The sequence below is a fragment of the Manduca sexta genome, chromosome 20 (genome assembly GCF_014839805.1).
Source record: "Manduca sexta isolate Smith_Timp_Sample1 chromosome 20, JHU_Msex_v1.0, whole genome shotgun sequence".
Taxonomy (NCBI): Eukaryota; Metazoa; Arthropoda; class Insecta; order Lepidoptera; family Sphingidae; genus Manduca; species Manduca sexta.
Genome location: NC_051134.1, coordinates 11,703,352 through 11,716,502, shown reverse-complemented (window position 1 = coordinate 11,716,502; position 13,151 = coordinate 11,703,352). Strand labels below are relative to the sequence as shown.

At 35.5% G+C, this 13,151-nt stretch overlaps 1 protein-coding gene across 1 annotated transcript in view; it reads left to right on the top strand.

Annotated features, from left to right (window-relative positions):
• The first annotated feature begins 1,831 nt into the window (after positions 1-1,831).
• Positions 1,832-13,151, top strand: part of LOC115448215 (mannosyl-oligosaccharide 1,2-alpha-mannosidase IA) — a 102,063-nt gene continuing 90,743 nt past the window's right edge. Inside the window, exon 1 of the mRNA XM_030175568.2 lies at positions 1,832-2,559. Within this exon, the coding sequence (XP_030031428.1) occupies positions 1,951-2,559 (609 nt within the window). The 5' untranslated portion in view covers positions 1,832-1,950. The remainder of the gene's footprint in view (positions 2,560-13,151) is intronic.

Here is a 13,151-nt window from a genome sequence, read left to right as displayed (position 1 = left end):
ACCAGATTTTTATTTAACACCACCCTGTATATTAAATAATAAACAAAAAACTTAATACCTATCTACATATATTATTTGCACTTCTAATAAATTATCTAGGAACAGTTACATTACCTATATATGTACATAATCAGATTTGTCATGAAAAATCTAGATGCGCATGTTGAGCTATGTCTATGATCTTTTTAATTACTTCTATACGATCTGTATACTACCTACATTATGAATTTATATCTAGAACATAAATTGATGACTGAAAGATTTGCGTACAATCAACATTGGGGTATTCGACGTAATTTAAATGATGTCTCAGTTAATGAAGTGAATAGGTTACTCAACCCATTAATTCTTTCACCTACCTTGTCCCGTTTCACTGGTAGAATCGGCATAACAAACTTCAAATACGTTGCAAAGAGGATTTAGCTTTCCTAAGATCAACCTTCTCTAAAACATACGGTCCCAGGTAAATAGTGTAGGAAAGTAGAGAAATGAATAATAAATCATTTTAGCTTAACAGTCTGTCGAGAACGAGTGTATACTGAGTTAAAACCCGAGGCACACATGTCTGACTTTTCGAAAGTTGTGCATAATGTATTGTTTATCAATAATTATCGTTCGCTTCAACGGGGAAGGAAAATAGCAAATCTATATCCAAAATACATACCTAAGAATTCTATTTTAGATTTTGAAAGTATGTGAAGTCTATAAACCCAAATTACACTAGCGTGGTAGATTGTAGTCTAATCCAGTATAGTAGTAGAGGAGGCCCGTACCCAGAAATGTATGTAATGACAGTATACAACACAGAGCTGGTATTAATAGCACTTTGTCCGACCTGGGATTCGCTCCTAAACCTTAAGGTGCAAATCTTACCGCGCATGCAATACAAGTTACAATTATGCCACCGAAGCAATTTTTTTACTTTATAATATTCTAATAAAAATAAAAAGTGTAACAGTGACCTCTAGTACAAAGTATAATATTCATTAATAAATGACACTACAGAAACTTACCTAACTTTGTTTGAATAAGACACTAGGTGGCGCTGTAACTGATTAAGTGTTATTTTATTTGAAAAAAAATTTATGCATTTTTTACATAACCATATTTCATTAAATTATTTTGTAATACTTAAAGTAAAATACAGGTACTAAAAAAACTACCATTCAATAAACTATCGAAACATTTTTTTATTGTACATGGTATCACGGTAGTTGACAGTACTTTAACATCGGTGTTGCCAGACTATATTTTTAATACGAGTTTACGTAGTATTTATCACTAGATTCCACCACCTCTGTAGCGTAATTGTATCGTATAATTTCTGCGTTCCCGGGTTCGATTCCCAGGTCAGGAAAAATGATATAAGGTTTTTCTGCTCTGTATCTGCTGGATTCAGGAGTTATGCGTGTTCAAAGGCAAGAGGCTCGCCTTTATTCGGTACATAATACCTATCTCTTAATGTGGCTGGCGAAAAGTGGTAGTGAAAGGTGTGTTAAACTACATCTGTGGCAAACTAGATTTCGCTAACATTGTCTTTCAACTCGCGTTTATCTATCTGTGTATCTTAAACTACCCACAATATAAACTGAAGAGTCAATATAATGAAATAAAGATCTCAGAATAATGTAATAGCAGTCTCGGTTTCCTAAGTAATAAAATAGCATTTAACAATACTACGCAAGAGTTCTAGCGCAAATATGCTTTTACGAATCAATTATTACAATATTATTGCTTTGATTTTGTATCTTCATTTTTGTATATTTCAGCAACTTTTTTCGTACGTTTTAGTAAGTTTGTGCTGGTAACATTATTCACCGCAGTCTACGTTGGTAGTTGACAGCAGTTCCTTAATGGCGATCGCCGATTACGGCTGATAAGTCGTTTGTCCGGTGATTGTCATTATTTATATTTTAAAATATTAGGTGTAGGTTTTGTGTTTACGTAAACATGACGGGGATTTTACCTTCGTATCAGCGTTTTGTAAATGGAGTACCCGTCCCGTCCATATCTCGTCGCTCGTTCCGTCTCCGAGAAAAATATTTGATTGTTTCTGTACTTTTGACATTCGGAATCGTATGGTTAGGGGCACTTTTCTATTTGCCAGAGTTCAGAAGTTCTAACAGTGTGAACGATAGTGTTTACAATGTGTACAAACGTATTCAGAAAGCGGGGCCAGAGTTGCTCATGCCGCCGCCCCTCGCACAGAACGAAGTGGGAGATTTCCCCGTGGTGGGTATCGTGCGTCACGGAGAAAACGGAGACGACCCTCACATAGTGCAGGACAGAAACCGTCTCAAGGCTAAGATTGATGAGGATATGGGTATGAAAGTGTTAGAACGGCCTCAGTTTGATCTGGCTCCGTCGGTGTCGTCTTCGCGGGGGCCAAGCAAGGCTCCAGTGAACGCACTTGAAGAACCTGCAGTAGCCAACAATGCAGCAGGCAAAGACGCCTCACCATCCGGCCTTAAGGAGGAAGGGTCTGACAAGTACGCGGTGGTCGTCATGGGGCCGGGAGCTGATGAAGATCAGAAACATAAGCTGGAGACTGTCAAACAGGTGAGTGTCCTTTTAGGTTCGCAATATGGCTAAACTTGATAGTATTTTGTCAGTATTCATGTGAGTAATTGAGCACATGTTTCAAAAGTATGAAACATTTATTGTTGTGTGAGAAATTATTTAGTAATTTACCTGCAGTTCATGGTAAAATACTACTTAAATGGTATACTCACACCCACATCTTTATAGGTGTAGGCAGAAGTGAAGTACTACATTGTGTTTTGTTGTAAGGGTTTGTTTGTTTGAACGCACAAATCTTTGAAAATTTCATTAATAATGAACAAATCTTGAAATTTTCATTAATAGGAAGTTCTACCAGTGTGCTACAAGTTACTTTTTATCCCAGTAAAATATTAAAGCGGGACTTTTATAAACTACTAGCTTTTGCTCGCGGCTCCGCCCGCGTTATAAAGTTTTTCAGGCTAAAGTTTTCCGTTATAAAAATAGTAGTTTCCCGGGAGCCTATGTTCTTCCCAGGGTCTCAAACTGTCTCCATACTAAATTTCATCTTAATACGTTAGGTAGTTTTTGAGTTTAACACGTTAAGGCAGACAGATGCAGCGGGGGACTTAGTTATATTATTTAGAACTTTTAAGTGAAACAATCCCGTCATACATCATTGTTGCATAACTTTAACCGTTTACGCAGCGCAGGCAACGGAAGCTCTCAAAACTCATAATTTTCCCCGTTTTTGCAACATGTTTTATTACTGCTCCGCTCCTATTGGTTATAGCATGATGATATATAGCCTATAGCACTCCAGGAACAAAGGGCTATCCAACTCAAAACGAATTTTTCAGTTGAAACCGGTAGTTCCTGAGATTAGCCATTACTGCTCCGCTCCTATTGGTCATAGCGTGATGATATATAACTTTGAGCACTCCACAAACAAAGGACTATTCAACACAAAAATATTTTTTCAGTTCGAATCGGTAGTTCCTGAGATTAGCCATTACTGCTCCGCTCCTATTGAATATAGCGTGATGATATATAGCCTATAGCTCTCCACGAACAAAGGGCTATCCAACGCAAAAAGAATTTTTCAGTTTGGACCGGTAGTTCCTGAGATTAGCCATTACTGCCCCGCTCCTATTGGGTATAGCGTGATGATATATAGCCTATAGCACTCCACGAGTAAAGGGCTATCCAACACAAAAAGAATTTTTCAGTTTGGACCGGTAGTTCCTGAGATTAGCCATTACTGCCCCGCTCCTATTGGGTATAGCGTGATGATATATAGCCTATAGCACTCCACGAACAAAGGGCTATCCAACGCAAAAAGAATTTTTCAGTTTGGACCGGTAGTTCCTGAGATTAGCGCGTTCAAACAAACAAACAAACAAACAAACAAACAAACAAACTCTTCAGCTTTATATAATAGTATAGATAATCCATCATAAGTTCTCATTCATACATCACACTGTTGAAAATTTCATTTGACAAGTAAATTTTGATGACCATAAATGTGGATTACAAATACTTGCATTGCATAAGCATAAACATTATTTTAAACAAAGTAGCAATTGTGCACGGAGATGAAAGAGGCATTGTGCCAATGAATTGCAGTTAATCACAATCAGCCTTTGTGCCAGGGAACTCCATGGTCAAAGCATTTTATTTAATTCAACCACATGATTTGTGGCCATAATTGATTATACTAAATTACATAATTTAATTCATTTTTAAAGAAAGAGTGGTACCTAAACAAAGAGTAATATATAGATTGTTGATATGAATGCTACAAGATCTAACTAAGATTACATGTACATATACACAGTAAATCTTGAGAATACCTTATATTATCAATATGAAAGGCACATCTTCTCTGTCAAATTCAATTAGTTTAAATTTGGTGGAACTATATTTACGAAATCAAAGTATATTGTAACCTTAATTTTCTATTTGCTTCTGCAATCTCAACAATTTTTTTTTATCTCTTGCAATCAAATCAGTTACATGATAATTGGAAACCACAAGTATAAGAAAGCATTTTACAATTAATTTTGCGAACAACTTAATTTGTATAAATTTCACCAAATTGTAAATAATGTTGTTGGTCAAAAATTGTTCCATAGACTCTGGAAGATAACATATTATGATTTCTAAGCATCAATCTTGTATTTGTAAAAGGTTGGACACTTTTTAGGGTGTGACATAATAAGTAAAAAAAAGCTAAAAATGCTGTTTTCTTTTGTATACGTAAATGTACCAGTGGCTAGGATGCATTTATTTCTTGAAAATACTTTGTTTTGCTTTGCCGGGGAAATTTTGGTTCTTCTCCCAGTGGCAAGAACCTATGTTATACCACTGTAACTTAGCTTTGGTCTACAATGGCATTCAATTCTGTGTCCAACTGTGCACTATTTCTGGTGATAAATAAGCTAGTCATCTGTATTATGTTAACCCAGGACTTGTCTATCCGTGTACTTAATTTCACTGATACCTATTCATTTGTCATAGGGTTTATTTCTATCCATACTCATTAAACAAATGCTTATGTCAATCACATACAACTATGAGGATTTATATTTTTCCATATAATTAATAATTTTAAACCTGTTTTATCCACTTCATTTATATTTTATACACCTGTAAAATATATTATAATATACTTTTTTCCCGCTTTGTCCTATACTGAAAACTTATAGGCTTTATTAACAAAATCACAGTGATTTTTAATCATTGATTTACGTCGTGCCGTTTCGTACGTTTTCGTACTTTATCAATACACCTAACATAGCCACCCTGAAGGTCGTCAAGTTTTTACTCATTTAAATTGTCTTACTAATGTAGTTTCCATATATGTGTTAGAGTTGATAATTATTTGTTTGCTTTTCGTATACTGTTTTAGCGCAAAACTGTTAACAGTAACTTTTATCACAATACATTGTTAGAGTATGAAGTAGTGTGATTATTATTAAATATAAAGTTGTTGACTCAAATGGTCTAATTTATTTGAACAGATTTGCTTTATTCTGGGTTTATGGGATTTATGTATCGATATTTGATAGTGTTATCGCCTCCTTGGTTTTTGGTCACTAGAAAGAATTGAGTCATAATTTTTCTTCTAAATACGGTCGAAATCCCTTTACAGTAACATACACAGTTTTTATAATTTATCATAAGTATTTTCATCGTTAAATATCCATGCAGTTGTGTATTCACTGTCAATTAAGAGATCGTACTTCCAGTATTTCAATAAAATGTGGTACGGAGATAGTTTGAGACCTTGGGAAGGACATAGGCTATTTTTTATCCCTGAGAAATAAAGCGGGACTTTTATCTCAGCAAAACGCTTTCACGCGAGCGAAGCCGCAAGCGTTAGCCAGTCAGTACTTATATAAAATAAATCTGCTTTTGTTTTATTGGTTCTCGTGGTAATTTTATATGCAATCTTAATCCATCAATATACCTATTGTGAAACGCAAAAGAGTCATATTTAAAGATAACATTAATATCTGACACGTTTACAAGTGCTGTAGCAAATAAATATCACCTAATCGTTGTGGCAAGGTCGCGCGATAAACTGCGGACTGAATAGGACCTCAGTTGTTGTATGGTCATAATACCTGTATTAATCATATTCCGTAGACCGTGACGGTGTACCCTAATACAGCACCGTGGTCTGTGTTGCAACCTGTCGATGCGTTGACATGCCATTATGATGGCCACTGCACGGTACAAACGTTTAGTTTCGTCCGCGGTTGTAGCCAGGTTTTAGTATGGGGGGTTAAAAAAAATTAAACAAAAATGTGAATTGCACGACATCCATATTCGCTTGATAAATATAATAAAAGATTGACGGCCTTAAAAGGTCTATAGACAATCAATAGTTAGTTGAACAAACTTAATTTTTGGATTGGGTGAATACCGACCTTCCCCCCCCGGTCCTAGCTACGCCCCTGATGTCGTGTAGCGAAGTGCTTTTTTTATGACATACGTGAAGCGATTGTTTATGCACTTTGTCATTTAAGTAGTACCTACTTATTTTGCCTGTATGAATTATTCTAAGTAACTATTGAGATTTACCTCGATTATGGTTATTTAACTCTGATACGCATTGTATCGTCACACGATTTCGTCTTAGGGTATAAAAAAGGATTCACACAATCAAATTCGTCACGTAAGTTCTTGCGTGACGCAAGTCATATGGTTACAATTCTATGGTTTAAATTTTTTATTTCTCTGTATCGAATTGTCGGCGACGTCGAATTATTTTTATTTTTGTATGTTTGAGAATTTAAGGTTACGACTGTTTTTTTTTAATAACAATTACGGTCATTATCCGGTTTTCAACTAATTGCTTTTCGACTGCCTCGGTGGCGTAGTTGTACTGCATGCGCGGTACGGCGGCGCTCTGAGGTCCTGAGTTCGAATCCCGGGTCGGGCAAAGTGATATTTGGGTTTTTCTGCTCAATATCAGCCCGTAGTCTGGAATGTGTGCCCGATATGGCGATAGGCTCGCCCCCTATCACATCCTGGGACGGAAGACACTCGGCGAAAAGTGGGTGTCCTGGTTCCACCTCTGCATACCCCTTCGGGGATAAATGCGTGATGATCTGTGTGTGTGTGCTTTTTCGATATATGCATACATAAATTCTTTTTTTTTCGGAAGCCTGCAATTATTTTACGTGACTATATCTTTGTTTTGAAAATTGGAGTCTTCCGATCACTCGTTGTATGTTAGCTTAGTAGATATCACGGTATACCCAGTGCCCCAGCCGCATACCATGTGCCAATAATGCTGCCTTTCAAACTTCAGCGTTGTTTAATTAGCTATTGGCGTTCAGTTCCGAAGCGACCGTCGGGAACATAATGAAAACTCTTTTATAGTGGTTTATAGCCTTGAGTCACTGTTCAGAACTAAACTGTACTTTATACAAATAGATTTTATTTACATATTTACGAGAATAACATATTTCAATCAATTTTGAAGATTTCCTCTCATATAAGTTATCGTGCAACAATGCTGTTACAATGCGAGCTGATGACTAGATTAATAGACTTAACTATCATAAGGTTTCCGACACGGCTTAACGTCTAATGCTGTTTGATAACAACTAACGCCCGCAGATTATCGGGCTTTAGCAGAGGTCGTGGTTCATTAACCAATAGCAAGGCCGAGTGATTGCAGCGAGCGGTGTAAATTCAATTCCATATTTATATTGGATCATATTATAAACGGGTGTAAGTGTATGTCTGTTTTGCTTTCATGACTGAATCACTGAACCGATTTCGATGAAATTTGGTATGGAGATAGTTTGCGATCCGGGGAAGGACATAGGATACTTTTTATCTCGAGAGAATATATAACGCGAATTTTATTTAGGAAAAACCATTTTACGTTGGTGGAGTCCCGAGCCAGTTTCTTTATAAGTCGAAAATTGTGTAATCGTGCAGGCAGTGGTTTTTCAATAATCGATTTCTTCTATGGATTTGCAAAATAACAGGAAATCAATTTTAATTGACATTATGAGGTTTTGTTTCATATAGTGCACAACAGATTTTCCCTATCCTGAATTCTATTTTTTTTAATAACGCAGTTAGCACATGCTTGGTTGGTACTGGTATGGTTGAAGTTGCTTGCCAGTCGCCCACTTAAAACTATAGTTCATTCAATAATTATTAATGATTTTTCTGCGCAGCAGACGTTGTCATTTTATGATATAAATTATTATTGCGCTCATTAATTACTGAATTATAATTAAAATAACAATTATAAAATCATTAAAACGGTGGCAATCATCGAACAAGAATCGTAAAATATTTTTAAAGGTATTCATTAAATCTATTAACTCCCGCAATGTTGGTACATATTAATTATAATATTTCGCTCTGTTTTTTTTTTTATCAAATATTTATTTGCAGTATACATTTTAAAAAGTAAAAAGAAAATAATAATTCCATAAATGCTTCTATGTTTTCAGACTTAAAAATGAATAGAGAATATTGAAGTAATACATTCTGTCATATTTAAATTGTACACTAAATTTACCATAAATGACGTAATTTGTGTGATATTTTGTAGTTGATGGCTGTATAACTATCGTCCTTTGTCGATTGCAATTTGCAAGGCTGAAAGACTATTGAAAACGTATAGGTTGTTATCTCGTCCACATCGCGTGTGTTGTAATTATTGTACGTGGTTTTCAAACTGTTCACTCGAAAATGCATTTTTCGTTGATTGTTTTTGCAATTGGAAATGTTTTGTATGCAACAACTTCACGTTATCGCGTATTTGCACACGCGCTGATTTTTTATGTTTGTTTTACTTATGTATTGTAATTGTTTTTTTTTTATCTATACTTCTATACTATTATATAAAGCTGAAGAGTTTGTTTGTTTGTTTGTTTGTTTGTTTGTTTGAACGCGCTAATCTCAGGAACTACCGGTCCAAACTGAAAAATTCTTTTTGCGTTGGATAGCCCTTTGTTCGTGGAGTGCTATAGGCTATATATCATCACGCTATACCCAATAGGAGCGGAGCAGTAATGGCTAATCTCAGGAACTACCGGTCCAAACTGAAAAATTATTTTTGCGTTGGATAGCCCTTATGTTGCAAAAACGGGGACAATTTATTAGTTTTGAGAGCTTCCGTTGCGTGCGCTGCGTAAACGGTTAAAGTTATGCAACAATGATGTATGACGGGATTGTTCCTCTTAAAAAGTTCTAAAAAATATTATTATAAAACAAAGTCCCCCACTGCATCCGTCTGCCTGAACGTGTTAAACTCAAAAACTACCCAACGCATTAAGATGAAATATGGTATGAAGACAGTTTGAGACCCTGGGAAGAACATAGGCTCCCGGAAAACTTTAGCCTGAAAAACTTTATAACGCGGGCGGAGCTGCGGGCAAAAGCTAGTATTTTTAATATACAAGGAAGGTGAATAGCATATTGTATCAATAATACCTAAATTCACAGCGGTAGAAGTAGTAGGTACCTATTATGGCACTCCCGATAACATTATTATTTTGAAGTTTTTTTAAAATGTTTTTAATTTTCAAGTCACAGACAGTTTATTAGATATATTCGTGTCTGAATCTTCAAATAAAAAACCATGGGCGAAAAAAGCAGAAATTAGACCTAAGTTTAATCCACTCAATGGAGTTAGTCCTTGAGGATTTATTAAATGAACATTAGGACATTTAATGTATATAATATAATTTAAATATGCGCTGACGAAAGTTACATACCATGTGAGGTTTTAACATTATGGTATTCCATAACGATCATGGCTTTACAATACATTCGACCGCAGTAAATATTTTGCAATAGCAGATCATAAAATTGAAAGTGTTCCAGTTATGAAGGTGTAATGTATACGGCAACATGCTCGTTGCTCGCATTGCTCAATGTTACGCGTAGATCTTATGTCTAGGCATTCTAAATTCACTTAGTTCTTAACACCTTATCCAGTTAGCCGGTTAGGGTTTTTACCTGTACGAATGTTTTGCTAAAATGGCGTTTAGTGTCCACTTGCGTAACTAATGCATATTGATTTGTTATATTAGTTTATGTATTTGTTTTTAGGGTTCCACATCTTAGAAAAAGAGTGATTCTTTTGATATTATGTTCTTATCCTTGCGATCCGGCATCAATTGGAAATGAACTTTGATTATTAGGGGTTAAAGTTCCTTGAAAGTGAAAAAATGAAATATATTCCAAGTTCATGCAATCATGAGATCCAGCTATTTGACGTATTTTATTCACTCCTCATACCAATATAAATACTTCTACAAGTTATTGATATAAATAAATCACATCCAAAATGTGCCATTATCAATACTAACATAAATGTATAAAATGCACTATAATTAAAAATGTGCGATCACCAATTTACATTTGCTTTCGAAGCATCAACAGTTATGGCTAACGACGGAAGGAATGACGTTTTTGGCGTTGCAAAATTAATTTTGTTCTTCAATTCGACTTATCTTTTTGTCATTCGGAAATCCTAGGCGATATCATGTTATCTAGTAATATAGACTAGTAATTCAGTACCTACTTGAATTCTTTATAGTGTGGCCCGTATGCTCTAGGTTAGGCCAAACAAATGGCATTTGATAGTTGTGGGAATCTTCGCCTTTTATCTTCGCTCTTTCATTACGTACCAATTATAATTTTCCTCAACGAACCCTGTACTGAATGTAAAGTATTTACCTCTGGATAACTTTGTTCTAAAAGTATATTGTAATGTTTTGTTTGCACTGCTATGAAATATACATTTTTTAAAAATAATAATATTCTAAGGAAAAACAGAAGCCAATGCCTACTGTATTATTTACTACTAGTGATAAACACATAAAACAACAATCCCATTTATTAGTACAGAGTGCAAATCTACAACAGATCCGTGGTTTATGGTCGTAGTACGCAAAGCGGTCTAGACTTTCTCTGCTTCCCTGGTGGGCGGTTTGGCACTAAATTGGTAGCGGTCGGCGACCCCGGGTCGGCGCCGCATCGCGCTCGCCTCGAATCCTTCGCGCGTCCATACTAAGCGAACTCACTTATACCACTGAGCTCAGATTAGATATACGCGTTGGTCAAGCGTATAAAAATAACTCATAATATTGCTTAATTTTAGGAGGGTTTATACTGGCTTTAGGTTATATTTTATGAGATGTGTTTAGCTTTGATTGCAGATTGAAAATATGGATAAAAGGAATGTGATAAAATTTGCGATCGCTCACGGAATCTACTGACTAGATTCTTAAAACTGAGTGCAGGGCAAGAATTAATTTTTCATGTAGTTACAATATTCGTTTTTAAATTTTGTGGATATATTATAAACTATATCTGTGTCGTAAATTTTTGGGATTGTATTCCAATGTAGCTACATTTATATTTTAAAAAGTGTTCAGGGGTCTCCAAAATTAAATAATTTATTGTAATAGGCTCGCTTTTGAATTCTGTCGAAAAAAAAATCATTTTGGGCATGTCCTTAAATTGGTTTATTGTATCAAAGGAAAACATACATGTACGCATTTAATGTGTCCCCCACAGGAATAGTATCGGCGATTAATATGAGATTACATATCGATAATCTGGGATATGTGCCGGACCATTGATGTCTATTGAGTCGCTAATCAGTCTCAAAGGGTCTATATTAACCAGTAAGCTCTGCTAACGTATATGTGATTTGCTAACGTAGTAGAATTTATCTTTTTGTAATCAGATTTACCCATATTACGTACTTACGTATAAATATGTTTTTCATATTTGATCTGGCGGCAGATCCGCTGGCAAGTTATGCCGAGAATAACTAAAAATACCCATTCCTAAATGCGTAAGACAGAACTTTATCGAAGCGTGTACAAATACAGCAGGATGGGACAGGAAAATGTGCATTCTGCAGATATTTAACCACCTATCCAATTAACGCAAGTTCTCATTAACCAAAACAACTGCCACGCGAAGACTAAGTCGCGTGCGTCGCGGCGTGATACAATCTATCCTGTGTAAAAAACTGCTAGGTCGTTACAGAGGCTCATTGTTAGATGCCAGCAGTCGGAGCGAGCCAAACGGCTGTTTTATCTCCATGGGAATACCAAAAGAGCTTAATTACAGTAAACATTAGTTCTTTGGTGCAGTGAAAATGGGTTCGCGGGCCAGTGTGAATGATGCTTGTTTAATGTGTCTTCTTGCTTTTACGCATATAAATAGTGTGGGTTTCACGTATTGTGTGTGTGTGGGAATGTATCTAAAAACAATGTACGTGAATATTACCTTATCGTTTTTCCTTTTTGTACTGGAGTTGAGGATATAATGCCAAACGTCGGAGACTATTTACAAATAACGAAATGATTTTGTTTAACTATCCGATGATGTTGATATTATTGTGATGATAGATCTTTTATTTGTTTATCGTTCTTTTCTGTAAATAAATATTGTGGTTCAATTATGATTGCCATACGCTTAATAATGATTGCCGTTGCAACAAAATATGTGAGCCTACTTACACATATGACAAGTAAATTGCCATTTTAATAACTCATAATCTAGGCGTGTAAACTAAATATATCCGAAATAGCCTTAATTTTGTCCGCATACCAAGCACTGTTTTATAATATGGTATTGGTAATATTTCTGTATAATCATAGAGCGTTTTCCGTAGCCATTTGTGTCTCAACTCTCAATGAGATTTTGCTCAGGCAGAGATATGTCTTAAATAAATAACAATAATTCTATTTGGTAATATAGTCATTGAAATGGCGCTTATTACAAGCCAAAAGGCAAAACGAAAGTAATAATAGGTATATAAAATTTCACATAATTGCCTAAATAAGAGTTATCAAAAGAGAAAAGAATGTCACAAATAAAAGTTTCATGCAATTATGTGCATGGAGAAGGCCACAACAAGGAACGTGTAGCAAGCCAGAGAAAAGTGGGGAAATACATTCGTGATTATTATTATAACCGAAGGAGGGACTTTGTCCTCGTTTGGGAAGTTGATGCACGTCGTAACCTTACTTATCTACCGATCTACTGTAGTCTGTAGAATTATTATTTAAAGAGGAAATGCAAAATACAATCCGCTGCTTAATTTTTTCCTCGTCTCCAACACTTATTACGTAATATATTTTACAATT